This window comes from Rhinatrema bivittatum, chromosome 9 (genome assembly GCF_901001135.1).
Source record: "Rhinatrema bivittatum chromosome 9, aRhiBiv1.1, whole genome shotgun sequence".
NCBI classification, from domain to species: domain Eukaryota; kingdom Metazoa; phylum Chordata; class Amphibia; order Gymnophiona; family Rhinatrematidae; genus Rhinatrema; species Rhinatrema bivittatum.
The window spans coordinates 117,329,789-117,352,109 of NC_042623.1; the positions used below are offsets into that span (position 1 = coordinate 117,329,789).

The following is a 22,321-nucleotide window of genomic DNA, read 5'->3' on the forward strand; positions in this document are numbered from 1 at the left end:
ATAGGGACCAGCGAGTTTGTCTATGGTTCAAGCGTTGCGCATGACGTAGGTATTCAAGATTTTTGTGGTCGGTGTAAATCATTATCTGGTGTTGTGCACTCTCGAGCCATGGGTGCCATTCTTCAAACACCAATTTGATGGCAAGTAGCTCCTTGTCTCCTATCCCATAATTCCACTCGGCAGGAGAGAAACGCCGAGAGAAGAAGGAGCAGGGATGTAAGGTATGGGTGTCACTGTGTTGACTAAGGACAGCATCAACTCCGACGTCCAAAGCATCCACCTCGACAATGAATGATCGTTGGGGATCTGGATGGCGTAGACATGGTTCTTGAACAAACGCCTCTTTAAGTTTCTGAAAGGCATCAACGGCTTCTGTAGACCATTGAGAGGGATTGGCTCCCTTCCGCGTCATGGCTGTAAGGGGCGCGGCCAAGGTGGAATAGTGATGAATGAAGGACCTGTTGTAGTTCGTGAATCCGAGAAAACTTCGCAAAGCCTTAAGACCAGTAGGTTGGGGCCAGTTCCGGATGCTTTTGGTTTTTTGAGGGTCCATTTGGAATCCCTGGTTGGATACCACATAGCCTAGAAATGGAATGGATTCCTGATGGAAAGAACATTTCTCTAATTTGGCTTATAGGTGGTAATCCCTAAGTCTTTGGAGAACGTTGGTGATGTCTACTTGATGGTTCTGTAGGTTTTGAGAGAAAACCAGTATGTCATTGAGATATACTACTACACAGCTGTACAACATGTCCCTGAAGATTTCATTCATCATGTTTTGAAATACAGCTGGGACATTGCAAAAGCCGAAGGGCATGACTAAATATTCAAAATGGCCATCACGGATATTAAATGCTGTCTTCCATTTATCACCCTGGCATATTTGGACCAAGTTATATGCCCCTCTGAGGTCCAGCTTTGTGAATATTTTGGCCCCTTGGAGCCAATCAAAGAGTTCAGAGATCAATGGCAATGGATAGCAGTCCTTTATGGTGATCTCATTTAAGCCACAGTAGTCTATACATGGATGAAGGGATCCATCCTTCTTAACCACAAAACAAATCCAGCTCCGGCTGGAGATTTAGAAGGCCAAATGAAACCCTTCGCCAAGTTCTCTTGAATATAGGTTGACATAGCCTGGGTCTCAGACAGAGAAAGTGGGAACACCCTTCCTCTGGGAGGTTCGGAGTTAGGTACTAAGTTGATGGCGCAGTCAAAGGATTGGTGAGGGGGCAGAGTATCTGCTGCTTTCTTAGTGAACATATCTTGATAGGATGAGTATTGCTGAGGTAGGCCTGGAAGGGAAGTAGTAGTGGTCAGGCATGGCATGGGTATGACCACTGTTGAAGGCATTTTCCATGGCAATCTCTTCCCCATTGGGATAGTTCCAAAGTATTCCAATCAAACTGGGGTGAGTGCGTCTGTAACCATGGTATTCCAAATACTACCGGGTGTATAGCTTTATCCAAGACCAGGAAGGAGATAGTCTCCGAGTGGAGCAACCCCATGCGGAGATGAATAAGTTGAATAGAATAAGAGACCTCACCGGGAAGTAGCTCGCCATGTATCGATAGCAGCAGTGGCGTAGGTGTCTGGACAGTGGGGATTTGTAGGTCCTCTACGAGATGGACCATTTAATCCTACTCTCTGTTTCCTGTCTCTTAGCCAGTTTGTGATCCACGAAAGGACATTGTTGCCTATCACATGACTTTTTACTTTTCTTAGAAACCTCTCATGAGGGACTTTGTCAAATGCCTTCTGAAAATCCAAATACACTACATCTACTGGTTCACCTTTATCCACAAGTATATTAGCCCCTTCAAAAAAATGAAGCAGCTTTGTGAGGCAAGAATTCCCTTGGGTAAATCCATCCTGGCTGTGTTCCATTAAACCATGTCTTTCTATATGCTCTTTGATTTTGATCTTTAGAATTGTTTCCACTATTTTTCCCAGCCCTGACATCAGGCTCATTATTAGAGATGTGAATCGGAACCGGAATCGGTTCGGATTTCGGTTCCGATTCACATGTGGGGGTTTTTTCAATCAGGCCCGATCGCGGTTTTGTTTATCGGCTGCGCCCCAGCCGATAAAAAAAAAACCCACCCGACCCTTTAAAAGTAACCCCTTAGCTTCCCCCACCCTCCCGACCCCCCAAAAAACCTTTTACAGGTACATGGTGGTCCAGTGGGGGTCCTGGGAGCGATCTCCCATGATCTCCTGCTCCGGGCTGTTGGCTGCCACTAATCAAAATGGCGCCGATGACCCTTTGCCCTTATCATGTGACAGGGTATCCATGCCATTGGCCGGATCCTGTCACATGGTAGGAGCACTGGATGGCCAGCGCCATCTTGTGCTCCTACCATGTTACAGGGGCTGACCAATGGCACCGATAGCCCCTGTGACATAGTAAGGGCAAAGGCTATCGGCGCCATTTTGAATACTGGCTGCCGACGGTCCGAGCGCAAGAGGTTGCTCCTGGACCCCCGCTGGACTTTTGGCAAGTCTTGTGGGGGTCAGGAGGGTCCCTCAAGACTTGCCAAAAGCGCTGGTGGTCCAGCGGGGGTCCGGGAGCAATCTCCTGCACTCGGGCCATCGGCTGCCAGTATTCAAAATGGTGCCGATAGCCTTTGCCCTTACTATGTCACAGGGGCTACCGGTGCCATTGGTCAGCCCCTGTCACATGGTAGGAGCATTCTGTCTCCTCCTTCAGGGATGCATGTTCTGTTGAAGATTTTAGTGTTATCTGCAAAAAGACAAACTTTTTCATTCTAAACCCTCCACAATATTTCTCACACAAATATTGAACAAAACTGGCTTCAGAACTGTTGTCTGAGGCATTAGGCCCTAGGAATTCCACTCAGTAAATTCCATTTACCACTCTCATTTGTCATCTGTCAATCAACCACTTTTTAATCCAGACCACCACTTTGGGATTCATTGTGAGGTTGGTCATTTTATTTATGAGCATCCTATGCTGGACAGTATTGAAATGTGTGTTAGGGGTGTGCATTCGTTTCCTAAGTATTTGTAATCCGCAATGTATAGGGCTATATTCGTTGTATTCGTGGGGAAGCGAAACATATCGCGATTCCCCACGAATACAACAAATCTTTGCCGAATTATTCGGCTGTCTAAAGGAGCCAATTTAAACAAACCCCCCACCCTCCTGACCCCCCCAAGACTTACCAAAACTCCCTGGTACCGGCCATCCATTGCTCCTACCATGTGACAGGGGCTGACCAATGGCACTGGTAGCCCCTTTGACATAGAAGGTTAAAGGCTATCGGCGCCATTTTGAATACCGGCAGCCGAGGGTATGAGTGCAGGAGATGGCTCCCGGACACCTGCTGGACCACCAGGGAGTTTTGGTAAGTCTTGGGGGGGTTGTACTTAATTCTTATTCGTTTCCCGGCTAAAATTGAATTAACGCATGTACGTACGCATTGCCAAATGCAATGTATCTGCCTCCCCCCCCCCCCCGATGAATACGAATTCTGAATGCATCATATGGCGTCCCTCTGCACATCCCTATTGTGTGTGGCTTCTCATCAGCATACCATAGGAAACGATCTTCTGATTAATTCACTATTGCAAGGTTTCCCAAACCTGTCCTAGGGTCCCCATAACCAATTGGATTTTCATGATAAACAAAATGAATATTCATGATATTGAATTTGCATTACAATGCATAATAAATGTATGCAAATTTCTCTCATGCACATTCATTGTGGATATCATGAAAACCTGACTGGTTGTGGGGTCCCTAGGACAAGTTTGGGAAACCCTACACTACAGAACCCTTCCCTTTAAAGCAGGTACCATCCTGTGAATCCTCTCTGTTCCAAGAGTATCATAAAATAGATCTAGTATGTTTCTTAGAACAATTATGTTGGGAGGATTACAGATGAGTAAAAAGAATGCTGATCCAATATTCTTATAGCTAGGCTGCACGCTAGGGATGTTCATTTGTTTTAATCCAAATGGGAAAAAAGTGTTAAATGAATTGATTTTTGGTTCAGTTCTTATAGACAAACTGAAATAAAAAAAAAAACAAACTGATTTTTTGGTTCATTCATTTCAATTCCATTAAAAAATACAAAGCAACAAATTTTTTTATACTTCAAGTCATACAGAGAGGAGTTGGTTGGGTATGGGGCAAGGAAGGAACAAGACCAATCATGTTGATGCAGTTTTACGAATATTTGTTGAGTCTGCACAAATGCCTTTTAGGACCACTTTAATATGCTCAGTAAGGTCTTTCTGCAAAGCATACCATTTTTAGCATGCATGAGAAGGCCTTACTATGAATGTTAAAGTTTATTGCATAGCACCTCTATGTTCTCGGTTTAAACTTTCTTTTGCTTTCAACTCTAATTGATGCAATGAGTTAAATGAGGACTACACTACAACCAATGCTGCTTCTTTAGTGCTACAAAAAATGAAATGTAGAAACCTTCATATGAAAGAGGAGTGGAGTTTTCTCTGTCAATTTTTCTCAAGTGTTCTCTTTCCCCAAAAGATAGTCTCGAAGACAGGAGACAGAGTGTCTTCAGATCAGACATTTTTCGCACAGGTCTCAGTTGAAAAAGATGACTAGAGATAAAACATATGATACATTTTATTAACTACAAAATAGCAACTTATGAGCCTGACCCAAAGTCACCAAAATTGTTATATAGTACATATGTACAGATAGATAGTAGACATATTTTTAGAAATATACTGGAGAACAAAGTTAGACTGATACCTGAATGATGAATTACAAAAAAGAAAATGAAAAATTCCTGATGTGACTACTGCACAAATTAAAAGAATGATTTGACAGAGGTCAGCTAGTCAGGGGAACTTAAGATAGATCTTCCTGGCATTTCACAACTTATTGAATTAAAGTGGCTTTTTTTCAGCTGCATTTGTTGCGTAGTTTCTCCAGTTGATGTAAAAAAAATCCCAATAGAAAACAATTAAATAAATTATGCAAAGAAGACTATTTAGATATGCAATTAAAAAAAAAAAGTCAACAAAGGTTAACATATTTATGGTAGATATTTTATTAATCAAAATCCAAGATGGCCGAGCAGGTGAAGAAATGAGCAAACAGAGGTTGCATAAAGTTTTTGTGATACAGCCCTGATGCAGCATGATTAGCGAAACATGGTCATCTCAGCTTTATGTTTGGCAGGATGAGGATTAACATAGCTGCTGTATTGGATTAATTGTTTTTTTAGTAAGGTAAGTATCATTGTCATTCTATTAGACATTAATGAGTAAATTTTAAAAGGCCCGCGCACATAAAATTCAGGGGTTACACGCAGGCCAGGCCCTGCACACGCCACATGAATTTTTTAAATGGTCCGGCCACATGCATAACCCCCTGATACATGCAGAAGTGCCAGGCTGCTAAAAGGGGTGGGCTAGGGTGTGGTCTGGGCGGGCAAGGGCTGGTCAGAACAGTGGCCATTAGGCCCTGTCGAAGGAGCAAGTAAGTTAAAAACGCTAGCTAGGGTTAGGTTGGGGGTCAGGGAGGAGAGAGGAAAAAGGGAGGAAAGGTAGATAGGGGTCAAGGAAAGTTCCCTCCCATTCCATTCCTTAATTGGAGCAGATTGGGAGGGAATTGGGCAAAGGGCCAATCATGTTGCCATGCATAGATTACAAAATCCTCCCATCCTGCGTGGGCGAGTGCCGATCCACCCACACATGCGCGTGCGTGCACATGTTATACAATCGGCGCATCCATGTGCATGTGCCGGGAACTGTGAGCACATGGATGTGCACACCTTTTAAAATCGATCCCTAATTAAGCATCACAGCACTAAAGTGAAATTCTTTCTTCATGTACATCTTAAGAACATTAAGGGCCAGATTTTAAAAGGGTTACGCTCATAAGGTATGCGCGTAACCCTTCTAAAACGGTCCTGCGCGCGCCGAGCCTATATTGCATAGGCTTCCGGGGCTATCTTAGGGTGGGTGTGTCGGGGGACGTGACGCAGTCTGCGCATCATCCGGGGGCTGTGCCGTGGGTGTGGTTTCGGATCAGGGGCGTTCCGGGGGCTTGGCTGCAGCCTCTGGACCAGCCCCCAGACCGGAACATGGTGCGCGGCAGCTGGCCCAGCACGCACAAAGTTACGCCTGCTTCGAGCAGGCGTAACTTCTGTGACAAAGGTAGGGGGGTTTAGATAGGGCCGGGGGGTGGGTTAGGTAGGGGAAGGGAGGGGAAGGTGGGGGGAGGCGGAAGGAAATTTCCCTCCGAGGCCGCTACGATTTCGGAGCCGCCTTGGAGGGAACGGGCAGCGCGCGCGCAGGGTTCGGCGCGCGCAAGTTGCACAAATATGCACCCCCTTGCGCGCGCCGACCTCGGATTTTATAAGATACGCATGGCTATGCGCATATCTTATAAAATCCAGCGTACGTTTGTTCGCGCCTGGTGTGCGAACAAAGGTACGCGCGCGCGCTGTTTCTTAAAATGTACCCCTAAGTGTTTACAAAGTTATTCAAAGATACTGGTTAGAATTTCTAAAAGATTTTTAAAGTTTATCAGACATATAGAGTTTTCTTGAAAGGTTTTTTTCCTGTGATGGCAGCTTGCCTGGAAGCATTATGCTAAAATACTGAGGAAGTTGAAGTCTTCCACAGTGGCTATCTGAGGTTTTCCCTTTCAAAGAAAAACATACTTCTACTAAAAATATATTTGTGTAGCTGGTACTTTAGAGATATGAATCGTATTTTGTGTTCGTGTCTTTTTTCGTCCGCCACTGAAAAAGTTGTTTTTTTGCGGTTTGGGGTTTTTTTTTCGTGAAAAATCGTTTTTTGAGTTAGTGCACGCTAACTCCCCGTTAGAGTGCACTAACAAAAACAGTTAGATTTTGTTATTTTTTGTTACTTTTTGTTAATCCAAAATACAAACTTTTGTGAAAAAACGGGAAAATCCCAATCATTTTTCGGGGTCCCCAAAACATGCCGAATTGGACAATTTCGTTGAAATTTTCCAGTTCGGAAAAAACGAATGCACATCTCTAGTACTTAATAGTTATTTAAGGCTTTTTTTGTATAAAATAGGATAAATAATTGCACTTTAAAAAAATTGTTCAGTAAAAAAAACAAAACATTTTTTGGTATTTGAAACATTTAAAATATTCCAGTGGGTACTTTTTGGATTAGATATTTTATTAATGACATGTAATGCAAAACATTCTAGCTAACATTATTTAACACCCAGATATGATGCAGGAAAGGACTTCAAATGACAAAGTACGAGCAAAGCTTATACACTTGGAGTAGATTTTAAAAAGGTGTGCGTGGGCGCGTGCATATGTGCACCTTGCGCACACTGAGCCGCACTGCCTTCCCCTAGCCCCTACTCTAATCCCCCCCCCCAAAAAAATTTTTTTTTTATTTTACCTTTTGCGCATGCCGGCACACGATCCTTCAACACAGTGGCAATGGCCGCTGTGTTGGAGGCCTTTGGCCCCACCCCTACCCCACCCCTTTAGAAAAGCCCCGGGACTTACACGCGTCCTGGGGCTTTATGTGCGTCGCCGGAACTTTTTAAAATAGGCCCGGCGCACATAACCTTTTTAAAATCCGGCCCTTAGTTGACCAGCATAATCATTAGCCCCAAAAAAACCTCCATACATAGTCCATAGAGTTTCATTGATTTTCACAAATTTTAAAGTAAAATATGAGATGTGATAGAAAAATTCTGAATAATAAATCTACAAAAACCTAACTTTCATATAAATCAAGCATCTGATGGAAACCACAACTCATTACAAATCCAACGTGGCACATGTTTCATCTGTATGGCTGCTTCAGGGATGATAAATCTTAAAAATACAAAAAATGATTTAAAAATGTAATTCTTGTACAATACAAATCAATATTCCATCAAAGTATGGCAAAACTCACCTCACAAAAGGATTAAATTGTTAATAACATTTCTAACTTATCTGTGGCAACTAGCCTATTTACACTGAAAACAACTGCCACATATACTAAGAGTCAGCACATTTTTTATAGTCTTTGTTCAACTCAGTTGTATATTGAAATTTCAACAGGACCAAACAACAGCTAAAAATGTCATAAAAAGAGACTTCATTATGTTGGCACTAAGCCCAAGAGGTTCTACTGCACTGAGTCTAAAAATCCACCATCAACTGAACTTATTTCAGTCTTCCCAATGGCCATGGATCTGTATATTCAACAATATTTCCTATTATGTTTCCTAAAACATTTAAACTCATTTGCATAATTCTAACGATCCCAGCTACAATCTGCACCAGAGAGTGATCACTCTCTACACTAGGCTGCCTCAAGACAATTCTTCAATCAACGATGTGTCAAGCAAGACTGAATAGCATTGCTGAGCTACAGATTCACAAATAATCTGATTTAGTGGACACTGAAGTAGTTGTAAATGAAATAATCAGCAGAAGTACTGTACAAAGGAACATCTTCTCTTTGTCAGTATAAAAGTACTGATCACCAACATTTTGTGGATCACATGCTTTTATTAGCCTTCTGAGAAAGCCTTTGGTTTTATTTCTATGATAACATTTTTCCTTGGATTTGGGCCAATACTCTATCAATATATTTGTCACTAATTTATGTAAAATTTAGTTTAAAAAGTAAGAAATTTTGGTGGAGGAGAAGAGGGGAAGTTATGATGCTGAACACCCCATCTATGTGTTCCAGCATTGTGCGCACCACTTTGTGATGAGTTTCGCTTTGTAAAAAAGCTTGCAGTCCCACAGGGAAGCTCATGATTGCCTTCCTCATATAATAATAGCAGGCAAGTGCTGTCATTTGAAACATTTCCTATGTTATTTCATGTCATTTCTGAAACAAAAGAAAAACAAAATTTTATTTTTTTTCTTTTATTTTGGGTTAATTCCTCAGCTACCATTTAAAGAAGAGGTCTGTGCTGCCTGACTACACAACAGCCCTGTTCGGTCTTTTTTCCATCACCCCCCAAATCTCTGTAAAACCCTCCACAGCTTACCTGCAATCATAGGGGTCAAAATAGGGGCAGGATCATTTTAAATGGAGCTGGCTGATCTGTACAGTCCGTATTTCAAAATGGCATCACCCTTGGGTCAGCTATTGCCATTTTTATATACCATAGTGTTGGGGCAGGAGCTACCATCTCCAGCTTTAATCATCTAACCATTCGCCCTCCTCCCAGTGGTCTCTATTGTCCCTGCATATGTTCTCAGTGTGTAGGGTGAATTATGTTAAACAAGTCAAAAAATTCTGACCTGGCCAGTGATCCATGATGGCGAATATCTTTAGCCAATCTCTCAGGTTGTCCCTTAGGATATACCTTAACAAGGCATATTTTTGAGCATGATCTGCCAGTATGTCCTCCTTCACAATCTTCAGTGCACTTGGGAATGACTTTTGGCAGTTATGTCTGTTCTTCCCCTCCCCCACCACCGTTCTTTGAGACAAGGGTAGAAGCTTTGGGGAAGTTGAGTTTTGAATATCTGGGTTCATGGCAGTTACATGTTTGTCACAATCACACTCTGGATGCTTTATAGTCTTTAGAGAGGTTATTTGTGGAAGAACAGCATTTGAAGCAGAATCCTAATTACTTGTGCAAAGTTTTACGTTCATCCAGTGGCTTTTCTCTGAAGCTATGGTTCTTCTTCAGAAAGCAAGGATTCTTGTGCAATAGGCACAAGAATCCTTGTATTGAACTTGTATCCAATAACAAACTGTGAAAAGCCTGCCATTCTACTGGGGGATTTCAATCTTCACGTAGACTCCATCCCCGTTCACCGTCCTGTGAAACCTTCCTTACCGCCCTTCAGGCCCTAGGCTTCACCCAAACCATCTCAGACCCCACGCACAAAGCGGGACATACCCTAGACCTCATTTTCACCAACTCCATTATTCAGGTCCCAATTCCCCCTACCTGTACCCCCGTACCATGATCTGACCACGCTCTCATTGAGATCCGCTTCACCCTAAGCACGGCTAACACCTGCAACCATTCTCAGAACAACAATTCCTTCTACTACCGCAAAGCTTGCTCAACTGAGGAGCTCACCACAGTTCTCTCTGACTCACTGAACAATCTTGACTGCTCCCCCCCCCCCCCCCGACACGGCACTCACCACCTGGACCACCATCACTCAAGACATTGCCAACAAGATATGCCCCCTCATCACGCGTAAGCAACGCTCCACTCACTCAAACAATAAACCCTGGTACACAACGCAATTGTACCAAATGAAACACAACCTCAGACTCAAAGAAAGAGCATGGTGCAAAGACCCCACTCCTCAGCACTCCACCTCCTACAAATCTTACCTACACGCATACCATCTGGCCATACAAAATACCAAATGTGATTACTACTCCTCCAAAATCCATCAATACTCTTTCATCCCCAAAGCCCTTTTCTCCTATGTTGCAGCCCTCACTAATCCCTCCACCCCCAACATCGCTGAGGATGAGGCTTACTCCTCAGATTCCCTCCTTCAGCTACTCACATGCCCCACCCACCCAAACCCTACCATAGCTCCCCCGCTCAGAAAAACTCCCTCGACTCCATTGACCTTACCTCATCTAAGGAAATTGAGGCTATCCTCAAAAAATCCAAGCCTGCATCCCACCCTTCTGATACTATACCCATGAAAACACTTCTCTCCATCCCTAATACCATTGTTCAACCTCTAGCAGACATTATTAACTGCTCCCTGTCTACTGGTTCTATCCCCAATCCCCTTAAACACTCAGTAGTCAAACCCCTCCTCAAGAAGCCCTCCCTTGACCCCAAAGACCCAACCAACTACCGGCCTATTTCCAATCTCCCTCTCATCTCGAAAATCATGGAGAAGGTAGTAAACACACAGCTCATGGAATTCCTAGAGGAGAACAACACTCTACACACTGCTCAGTTCGGCTTTTGCAAATATTTAAGCACCGAAACCCTCCTATTATCCCTCACAGACCTCCTCCTCACTGGCCTTGACCAAGGTCAGAACTTCCTCATTGCCTTCCTGGACATCTCTGCGGCTTTCGATACGATAAGCCATGATCTACTCATTTCCCGTCTAGCTGACATCGGCATCTCTGGCACTGCCCTCCTGTGGTTCAGATCCTATCTAACTAACAGATGCTTCTCTGTAAAACTTGGTACCTCTGAATCCTCTTGTTTCACCCTATCTCAAGGAGTGCTTCAAGGCTCTTCCCTCTCCTCTACGCTATTCAACATATACCTTCTCCCCCTCTGTCATCATCTAACTGATCTTGGACTCAAATTCTACATCTACGCCGATGATGTCCAAATCATTATCCCTATCTGTGAATCACTAACCACCACTCTAAGCTTCTGGGAGAAATGCCTCTCCTCTATCGACTCATTACTCACCTCCCTGCAACTCACACTCAATTCTGCTAAAACTGAGCTCCTCTTCATCCATAACTACCAAGCCTTTAGGCTGGCCCCACCTATTGACCCTCTGACCACCTCCCTTATCTCGCAACCCTCTGTACGGAACTTAGGCGTCCTAATCGACCCTCATCTGAGCCTTAAGAACCACATCACCTCTGTCATAAAGAGAGGTTTCTATAGGCTCATGGTCATAAAAAGGGTCAAGCCCCTACTCCATACCCATGACCTCAAAACTGTTATTCAAGCCACCCTTTCATCCAAGTTAGATTACTGCAACTCCCTGTACCTTGGTCTTCCCTCCTCTATCATCAGACCTCTCCAGATTCTTCAAAATGCCACAGCAAGGATAATTAGCAATGCATGCAGATCAGACCATATAACCCCCATCCTTAAAGACCTACACTGGCTCCCCATATCCTCCCGCATCCTTTTCAAAACCCTGACCATTGTACACAAAGGGGCGGATTTTCAGAGCCCTGCTCGCGTAAATCCGCCCAAAACCGGGCGGATTTACGCGAGCAGGGCCCTGCGCGCCAGGAAGCCTATTTTACATAGGCCTCCCGGCGCGCGCAGAACCCCGGGACTCGCGTAAGTCCCGGGGTTTTCGGAGTGGGCGTGTCGGGAGGCGTGTCGGGGGCGGGGCCGGAGCGCGCGGCGTTGCGGGGGCGTGTCGGCAGCGTTTTGGGGGCGGGGTACGGGGGCGTGGCTACGGCCCGGGGGCATGGCTGCGCCCTCCGTACCCGCCCCCAGGTCGCGGCCCGGCGCGCAGGAGGCCCGCTGGCGCGCGGGGATTTACGCCTCCCTCCGGGAGGCGTAAATCCCCCGACAAAGGTAGGATGGGGGTTTAGACAGGGCCGGGCGGGTGGGTTAGGTAGGGGAAGGGAGGGGAAGGTGAGGGGAGGGCAAAGGAAAGTTCCCTTCTAGGCCGCTCCGATTTCGGAGCGGCCTAGGAGGGAACGGGGGTAGGCTGCGCGGCTCGGCGCGCGCAGGCTATACGAAATCGATAGCCTTGCGCGCGCCGATCCAGGATTTTAGTAGATACGCGCGACTACGCCTTTTCAACTGCTGGCCCTACCCATTGGAACGCTCTACCTCAAAAACTCCGTCTGGAACCCTGCCCTTCTAAATTTAGAAAATTGCTAAAGACCTGGCTTTTTCACCAGACTTTCCCCGATTAATATATACAACCCTTTGCGTCCCGTCATCCCCCTCCTGTCTTCCACTTGCGCTTTTGTAAAATAATTAATCTTGTAACACTTGTTTAGTTGTATTTTTAGCTAACCATGTTACTTTCTTTCTCACCTCTCTCCTTTTTAATTTATGAGGCCCGTTGTTATTGAGCCCCCTATTTTTGGTTATCCACCCCCCTACCCCCTGTTATTTGTACTTTCTACCTTTTGTTAATATGTAAACCGATATGATGTGTACTTTAATGTCGGTATAGAAAAGCTGTTAAATAAATAAATAAATAAATAAATAAAGAGTCTATCTACATCTTCTACCTTCCTGCTTGTGGCAATAGGAAAGGTGGAATATGTAGATGCCACAGGTGAAACTTCTGTTTTGTGCACAATTACAAATTATTTTATGTTATCATACCTTTTAATTGGCTGTTCATCCCAGGGATGGCTTAGGCTGGGTCATATCTGATGCTTCAAGCATAGATTTTGGATCATTTCTCATCACCATCAAGCCCCAGATGAACCTGGAGAAAAACGTGAAAAGTGGAAAAGCAGCATTGTTGTTCATTTTATATTTTGAACCTTGGGAAATCCATTTTTCCTGTAGGCTATATGGCAGTTTCTTCAAGACTGGACTTAGTCCATGGAGTAGATTTCCAAGCTCTTTCCAAGCTCTTTCAGCTTGTGATTATCTTTGAGAGTTTTGGAAAGTTCTTAGTCCTCTTGAACAGAGCACTTTCAATTGCTTCTGGGCTACATAGAATATTTCTTTGCCACATTACAGTGAGACCCACTGAGGAATTGTGAATGTGCATTAACTTTAATCTATTTACACATTTCGAAGAGTAATCCCATAACCATTTCACCAAAGAGTTAATGTTCAGTTCTGAGATAACACCACTGAATAGAGATTTCCATGGTCTATAATTTTCTGGTCGGTCGTCAGACTTTGTGATCATGTGTGCTCATAGGCCCTTAGTCTCAGTGAAACACTTTTTGACATGTCACACATGAGGTTATTATTTCTGTTCCTCTGGGTTTCTGATTTTTGATCATAAGCAATTTTGTAAGTATTAACAACATTATAGTCTTAGCCTTGCACTTGTTTTCCTAGATAAAAGTCTTCATAAGTTAGATTAAAAATACTGAAATACAAGACTGTAGAATATTTTGAACTGATAAGAGGTTAGTTTACATTCCATCTAAGAACAGAGATGAGGTTAGTTTACATTCCGTCTAAGATTACAGAAGCATATCTAGAACTAGAACAAGGACAAGGCCAATTGACATTCCATCTAAGATTATAAAAAATATTCTTAGAACAAACCCAAGCTTGCTAATGCTGGCAAATTCCAAGCAAATATTTACATGTGAGACAAGAATTAAATTACCATATAGCCATTCAGATTATTTGTTTATAATAGAATGCCAAACATAGAAATTTTGACAATTATGTAACCTAGTTTAGGGGTTGGAAATATACAACTGAAATTCTATATAATGATGTGTTATCAGTAAAATCACTTGAGAGGGAGTTTTTGCTAGTGCCTTGCATGGCACTCTGCCTCGCCATAAGGCCTTATTATTTTATATTATTTTATAGCATTAAAAATAGAATCTTTTTTCTACAGCTTGCACTGCCTCCATAACATGCAAATTTTCTCTCATGCATATTCATTGTGGATATCCTGAAAACCTGACTGGCTGGTGGGCCCCCAGGACAGAGTTGGGGCCCACTGCTTTAGACTACTGCAATGCTCTTTACATTGGTCTCTTAATTAATTCTATCCACCCACTTCAACTAATTCAGAATTCAGCTGCCCATATACTAATGAATTCTACTCATCATGACCATATCACACCTATCCTTCACTTTTTACACTGGTTACCTATATCTTTTTGTATACATTACAAAATGATCTCCATCATTCACAACCTAATTTACAATAATCGTTCTGATTATGCTCATCTCTACACATTTATAAACCTAACAAACATCTAAGCTTAGCAATTAAAAACTCTCTGACATCCCTACCACTAAAATTGCCAGACTTGACCTCACCAGAAAGCGCACCTTCTCAATCGCTGGAATACTTTACCCGACTCCCTGCAACTAATATCAGATATCAACGAGTTTAAGAAAAATCTGAAAACTTATCTATTCAAAAGAGCATTTGATAACTTGGGTTAAAAAAATTTTCATCGTTTTACTATCGCTGATTTGGAGGCATGTCTTCACTGAAATTGAGGCTCTGTCCACTGTTTGTTATTTATTTTAATTTGTTTTATACTCTATGATGCTGTATGATATGCTGTCTTGGTATTTGTAATAATTTCATTGCCAAATCTAATTGAAAGTGCAGTATACTAGAATTTTAAATAAATAGATAAAATACATTTATTGTGGAATTTTTTAATGCCTTGCAGAAAATAAGAGCTCTCTCTCTTTCTCTCTATTTTTTTTACTCAGCTGAAACGTGCTAGCTTGCACTGCCACCATGCGGTTTATTTGTGAAACTGAAATTAGCTGAAACTTCTGTCAAGTTGTTGCACTCAGGGGTGGACCCTTGTCCTGGAGCAGTGGAGGACAGCTCCCTGGTAGGGACCAGGAAGCACCTGCCCCCAGGGGGTGGAGCACTGAAGGAGACAGAGGCTAGGATGAACTTCACCACTGGAAGCCCGCGGTCCCCCCGGGTGGAGCCCATAGGGACCTGCGCCACTTGGACTTAGGTGGGCCTCACAGGGTCTCCTGGAGAAGTAGTAGACAGGCGTGCCCACAGACAGGAAGGGAGCGCGGTCGGACTTGAGATCATAGGTCTGATGGAACAAGGAAGACCAGAACAACGAAGGCGATGACAAGGCAAGGGACAGAACCAGAATCAGGAGACGTAGTCAATCAGACAGAGGTCAGAATCCAAGGGTCAATCTGAGGAGTGGTCAACAATGCAGAGGTCAGGTTCTGGAGGTCAGATGAGATCACAAGGCAGGCAAAGGTCAGAAGGCAGGCAGCAGGCAGAGAGGTCAAGGAACAGGCTGAGGTCAGTACCAGAGAGACAGTCCGAGGGTACTACCTTGGGAGATAGACAGACGAACACTGGAACAGAAGGACGCTGGAACAGTAGGATGCAGGAACAAGGCTGGAACAGAAGGATCCTGGAACAAGACTGGAACGAGACTGGAATGAGACTTGGAATGCAGTGACAATCTAGCACACAATACAATGCCGACCCGATTGCCAAGGCAAGGAAGTACAGGCAGGGACTTCCTTAAGTAGTTCCTTCAATCAGGGCTAGGACTCACCCCTGGCCCTACAAGAGGCCGGGTGGTCCACACACGTAGGGGCGTGGACAACGCTATGAACTCCGGCATGAGGCCTGGTGTGCAGTGGAAGGCCCGGCACCACCGCCGTGGGACGCCAGGGCCTGGAAGAGCCTGTGGCTGCCGCTGGGGAGGCCGACCCGGGACCTGAAGGAGAGCCAGAGAGGTGAGCAGGCCCATGCGTGGGCCGGACGTGGATCAGGCACGCAACACAAGTTTTACTTCAGTATTGTAAAAATGTTCAAAGACTGCAACCATATCATGCTTTCAATTCATGTGGGGTAGCTGGGTATGGGTATGAGTTGGTGAGTATCTCAGTGCAGACGTACTTGGATCTAGAGCCAATGACCATGCATCTATGGTAGAGCATGTGTTGATCTGGTGTCTGTGGGGAGCAACATTTACTTATTTATTTAACACTTTTTTATACCGACATTCGAAGGACATCACATCGGTTTACATGGAACAATTTGGGAAAACAGTACAAAAAACTTAGTAACTTTAAAGAGATAAATATAATAATAAAAGGAGATATAGAACAAATCTAGATAATAAACAAGATTGCAAGAATTAGGAGAGATTAACCTGGAAAACCTGATATGAATATACTCTTATTAATATATACAATTTGGTGCAAAGGGGGAAAATGTGAGTGTGAGGTAGCTAGGGGAGGGAATTATGGAAAGGCCTGTTTTGAAGAGCCAGGTTTTAAGTTTTTTTTTTAATTTATGTGAGCAAGGTTCCAGCCACAGTTCAGGAAGCATGGAATTCTAGTTAGTGGGTCCTGCAATAGTAAGTGCTCTCTCTTTTGTGGCAGTAAGACGGGTGGGTTTTGAGAAGGGTGTGTGTAAAGTACAATTGTAGGTGGATCTGGTGGGTCTGATGGGTGTTTGATAATGTAGGGAGTCATTGAGCCAGTGTATGTCGCGGTTATGTATTGTCTTGTGTAAGATAGTGAGGCTCTTGTAGCAGATTCGGAATAGGATTGGGAGCCAGTGGAGGTCTTTTAGGATTGGGGTAATATGGTCTGTTCTGCGTGTGTTGGTGAGTATTCTGGCTGCGGCATTTTGTAACATCTAGAGGGGTTTGATGGTTGATGTGGTGAGGCCTAGAAGGAGGGAGTTACAATAGTCTAATATGGAGAAAATTAAAACTTGAAGGACTGTGCAAAAGTCGTTAAAGTGGAGCAGCGGTTTAAGTTTTTTTAAGACATGAAGTTTATAGTAGCATTCCTTCATTGTGGTGTTTATGAATTGTTTGAGGTTTAGTTGGCTGTCTAGGATGACGCCAAGGTCTCGAACTTGTTGGGCGATGGGAGTTGTGTGGGGAAGAGTGTTGAGATTTGTGGTGGTTGAAGTGTTGGGGTTGTGAGAGATGATAATGAATTTAGTTTTTGATGTGTTAAGGGCAAGGTTGAGGTTAGAGAGGAGGAGGGTGATAGATTCGAGGCAGGTTTTCCAGATCTCAAGGGATTTGGCGATGGATTCTGAAATGGGGATAAGGATTTGGACATCATCTGCACAGAGGAAATGGGTAAGTCCTAAGCTGGAAAGGAGTTGGCATAGGGGTAGCATGTAAATATTGAAGAGGGTAGAGGATAGGGAGGAGCTATGAGGAACGCCTCGAGTTAGGTTGATGGGTTTTGATTCATTGGTACCAATTTTGACTATATAGTAGTGTCTGTTGTTGAGGCATGATTCAAGCCATCGGTGGGTGTTGCTAGTGATGCCAATTTCAGAGAAGAGGTTTAGGAGGATCTCATGGTTGATAGTGTCAAAGGCAAAGGATATATCTAGCATGGCAAGAATGTAGGAGTACCTTTTGTCAATACCTTTTAAGTATAGTGTCGATGAGGGAGATTAGGAGTGTTTCTGTGTTGAAAAATTTGTGGAAGCCAAATTGAGAATGGTATAAAATGTTGTTTTTTCTAGGTGATCAGAGAGTTGGATATTTATTACTTGTTCCATGATTTTAGCTAGGAATGGTAGGTTAGAGATAGGTCAGTAGTTGGCAGGTTCAGAAGGATTGAGATTAGGTTTTTTGAGGATAGGTTTGACAATACTGGTTTTAAAGATGCAGGGATGCTTCCAAAGGTGATGGAACAGTTAATGATATCAGTTAGAGGTTTGGAGATTAGGTTGGGAGTCATTAGGAGGTGTTTGGTGGGGATGGTATCGGTGGGGTGTGATGCTGGTGTAATTTTCTTGAGGAGGGTTTCTATTTCGGACAAGGAGGTGGTTTCAAAGGAGTGAAGGGTTGTATGCAGAATGTTTGGGAGGTTGAATGAGGAGGTAGTGGAGGGGGGAAAGCTTGATGCAAGCTTGGAAATTTTGTCATGGAAAAAGCGGGCAAGGTCATCACACATGGTTTTATTGTTATTGTCTGTATTGGCAGGGTAGTTTTGGTAAGGTCAGATACGTAGGAGAAGAAAGCTTTAGCACTGAATTGAATATTGTGAATTCATAGGGTGAAGAAGTCACGTTTGGTGTTGTCGATAGTGGTTCTGTAGAGGGCAAGTGCGGATTCGTATGAGGCCTGAAGTGAATCAAAATGTAATGAAATAGCAATTTACTTCAAAGATAAAGTTGACAACCTTGTCAATTCGATTTCGAATATCCATACGCAAGAAACTATTATGACAAAAAAGGATACACCAGAATGGTCCTCCTTTGAGGAGGTATCTTCCTTAGAAGTTGAAGCAATAATTAAAAAATTAAATCCTGCCAATCACCCTTCAGATGCGCTAAAACCTACGGCTGAATTAATTGCCCCGACTATAGCACAGATTGTTAACCTTTCATTAAGCGAAGGCTATGTCCCAGATATATTAAAAACTGCTAACATTACGCTGATTCTAAAGAAACCTAACTTAAATCCTGAGATACTAAACAACTACAGACCTATCTCAAATCTTTCATTTCTATCAAAAATAACTGAAAAAGTAGTTCACAAACAACTGGTTGATCATCTTGATTCAAATAATATACTCTAGCTTGCACACCTTAAACTGGAGAACCCTCTCCCACTTGGATGTTTGGCAATGTTTGGTTCATCAAAAGATCAGAGATGAGGAACAACATAAAATCACAATAAGTGGTAGTATACACTGTGCTGAAAAAAGGATCAAGATTAGTTTATTCACTTAAGCCTGAATTTTAAAACCTCTGCACATGTAAAATCCAGGGGTTATGTCTGTGGCTAGGCCCTGTGCTAATCCGGCCAACCCTTCAAAAATTATTCTCATTTTACCTGTTTTTATTTCAGTGACCCAGATTATGCTGGTTTCTGTTATATCCAAGGACAGTTATGCACATTAAGGCTCATTTATTTTACCTGTTAATAAAGTTTGGAGTTGAAGAAGCGGCCCTCTCTGTCTGTGAGTAATGATAGAGTTAAGCTATCTGAATAAACTGTGCATAGGAAATGCATAGCAGCGACCAAATAATAAAATGAAAGTTTAATACCATGGGTTAGAAAAAAGCAGTACCACAGGGCTCCCCATAGCAGATTCATTCCTGCAGCTAGGTATCTAGAGCCAGGCCTCGCCTCACAGCTATGCTTCAGACATAGGAGTCAAATCCAGGAGTGCAGCACAGGCTCCATATACACACTTTTCCACCGACCACTGTGACTTCTCTCAGTATCCAACTGGTCCACAACAGGACTCTAAGAACTCTTGTAAGCATTCAACCCTGCTGCAAGGTAATTCCTTAAATTGTTACCAGTGCTACAGAGTCCTAGTAAGCAATACATCATGTCAGACCCTAAGCCCACAACCAGCACTACTGTTTCTCCAGAAATTGAAGAGGCTTAAATCCTGTCTCAGAAAATTCAGGAAAGTGGAAGGCTTCAGTGGACTGTGCTCACTTAGAAGGCCAAAGACAGCTATGAGATTGCCAGAAACCAGTAACATTAGAAATTAGACAAATCCTAGAAAAAGATTGAGTGATATGTGTAATATTACAAGCACAGCAAATAAAAAAAAACTCTGAGCGAGCTCAGGTCTCACAGATGTTACCAGTTCCTGTCACAAGAGTATCATGATTTCCTAACTTGAATTAGGTCAAAGGAAAGCTTGGAGGCATGTGATCTTCAGCATAATATTTATCAGGGACATCACAGTATGATCAGAGAGATTACAATGAAAGTAGAATCTCAAATGGAATGTTCAAAATAAACTGTGTTACAGTCCTCTAGACGCACAACAAAATCCTTGAAAATCAGTGTGCTCAAACCTATCTTCAACAAGTACAGCTGCGACCAGAGCACATGCTGAAACAAAAACCACACAGGTATGTACACCTTACAATAGGTCCCTGGGGTTTCCTGGCTGAGACCAGCTGCTTCGTGGGCGCGAGAGATGGAAACAAAACATAAGACATAAGTACCAATGGCAGCAAGTATCCTTTTTTCATTTGGCATCAGAAGTGCATTTTGCTTCTTAGTATTGTGAGCATCTTATGCCAAATGATGCGAACACCTGTTGCTGCCTGGCAGGTGAGGTGAACTTACCGGCTGTGGCTTGTGTGGTGTACAGCCACTTAGCCATGACCTCGAAGACATCCAGTCCCAGCCTTTGCATGAGGCACTCCTCCATGCGGGTGAGGACAATGGGACAAGGGGCTCCTCCTCCGGTCCACCGTATATATTTATTTCTGCTTGCCACCTTGGCTTTCAGTTGTACCTTGAATTCCTGGTACATTTGGGCCACCTGCTCCCCACTTTATTGACCTCCGCTGCACCTGGAGATGCCCAGGGCTATGTTGCACCAGATCTGGCCCTTGGATGCCTTTGAGGTCTTGGCCGCCTGGTTGCAAAACAGCATGGCATAATGTTCCAGGACCCCTACAATGGCCATCTCATTATCCTAGACACTGAGCTTGACAGCCTTGATACGAGGGCATCCTGCTGCCTGGCTGCCAGAGGGGGTGCATTCCCTTTCCTCTCTCTCGATCTCGCTCCCCTCCCTTCTTTCCCCCTCCTGCCCCTGCCCTGCCCACTCCCTTCCCCTCTGCCATGTCTATTCCTAGCCTGACATCCTTCGTCCTTGCCTGCCTATCCTCTTCCCCCTCCCACCTCCTCCTATCCCTTCCCTCTTGCCTACCTCTACTCGTGTCTCTGTTCCTATGCCTACTCCTCCTTCCCCTAGCATTCCTTCCCTCATTCTCCCGCATCCCCTCCTCCCTCCTCTTGACTTGCCTCTCCTCTCTTCCCATACCTCTCATTCTCCATCCTCCTCACTACAAACACCACTCTTCTACCAATACTCCTCCACACACTCCTCCACACCAAAAGACAGACAAACTGGACTAACAAACAAAAACTTTCACTCCAACAAAGAAGACAAAAGACCAAAGCGCAGGGAAACAGGTATCAACAGAAAACAAGACAACTCCCTCAGTAATCACTATAAAGAACCTCCGATCAACCAATCAACAACACTTACCCACCTCCTTTCTCCAAACTCCTGACACACCCTCAAAGAGGCAGCTGCAAGGAACTGAGATTAAATAAACTGAAAAAATAATGCACCATGCACTACTTAATGCTAGCTGCATAAAATGACGTGCGACGCAGTGACACAACGCCACATGCAATATTTACCTATGCGATGATTCGGGGTACAAGTTACCCTAACCACACCCTTTTGTTATTTTGGGCACTATTTACGCTCTATTTATAGTATTCTGATGAATCTAGGTCTATGTTTGAAAGACAAGGATCCAATTTAGAAGTAGTTAAACGAACAGACTTGAAAAGAAAATTCACTCCTATTATAGAAATGGCGTTGAGAGGAGCCAGATATTTTCAAAAAATATCTGGATAAGTAGCATTTTGCACCCCCACCCCCCCCCCAAAAAAAAACCAACCCAAAGCATTAAAGGGGCCTAAATTTTGCCCATTGGGCCAGGCATCCTCCTACCCAACATTCCTAAATGTACTGGATCTGTCGTTTATGTGCCCCCCCCCTTCCTGGACAATCCCAGGCCCATCTCCCCTCCCTCACCTTAGCAATCAAATGTAACTGGATAACTTTAAGCAAGTATATTCAGCGAGATATATATTCAGTAGAATAAACAGGACAAGTTATCCAGCTAACTTTAGACGGATGTATTGTCCACTAAATGGGCTATTGAATATTGGTCTCTATGTATTTTTTTATCAATTAAATTCAACAAAAATATTTTAGAAAGCCCATAAAATAATACTTCTATGCCTATTACAATGAATAAAACTGACCTAGAAAGCCAATAAAAACATTAGGAAATAAAATTCTACATAAATCACCTTATACACATTAATAAATGTACATATCACATAACATAAGTCAACATTTTGCCATTATCATCTGTGACTAACCTAGCTATGAACATAAAACCCAAAGGCTTTTAAACATCAAAAATACTACAGTTTCCCTGGATGTAAA

The 22,321-nt window shown here is 43.4% G+C and overlaps 1 protein-coding gene across 8 annotated transcripts in view; it reads right to left on the minus strand.

Annotated features, from left to right (window-relative positions):
- Positions 1-22,321, minus strand: part of LOC115099482 — a 126,239-nt gene that overhangs the window by 81,039 nt on the left and 22,879 nt on the right. For 5 of the 8 annotated variants that reach the window (XR_003858792.1, XR_003858794.1, XR_003858793.1 and 2 more), the window contains 2 exons: positions 12,995-13,100; positions 4,454-4,593 (listed from right to left, as the gene is read on the minus strand). Coding sequence is in view for 1 of the 8 variants with exons in the window: in XM_029617163.1 (XP_029473023.1) it covers positions 13,084-13,100 (17 nt within the window). In the remaining 7 variants the exon portion in view is untranslated. Of the gene's footprint in view, positions 1-4,453; positions 4,594-7,561; positions 7,821-12,994; positions 13,101-22,321 lie in introns of those variants that run through there. The other 3 variants (XR_003858796.1, XM_029617163.1, XR_003858795.1) reach the window with 2 other exon arrangements.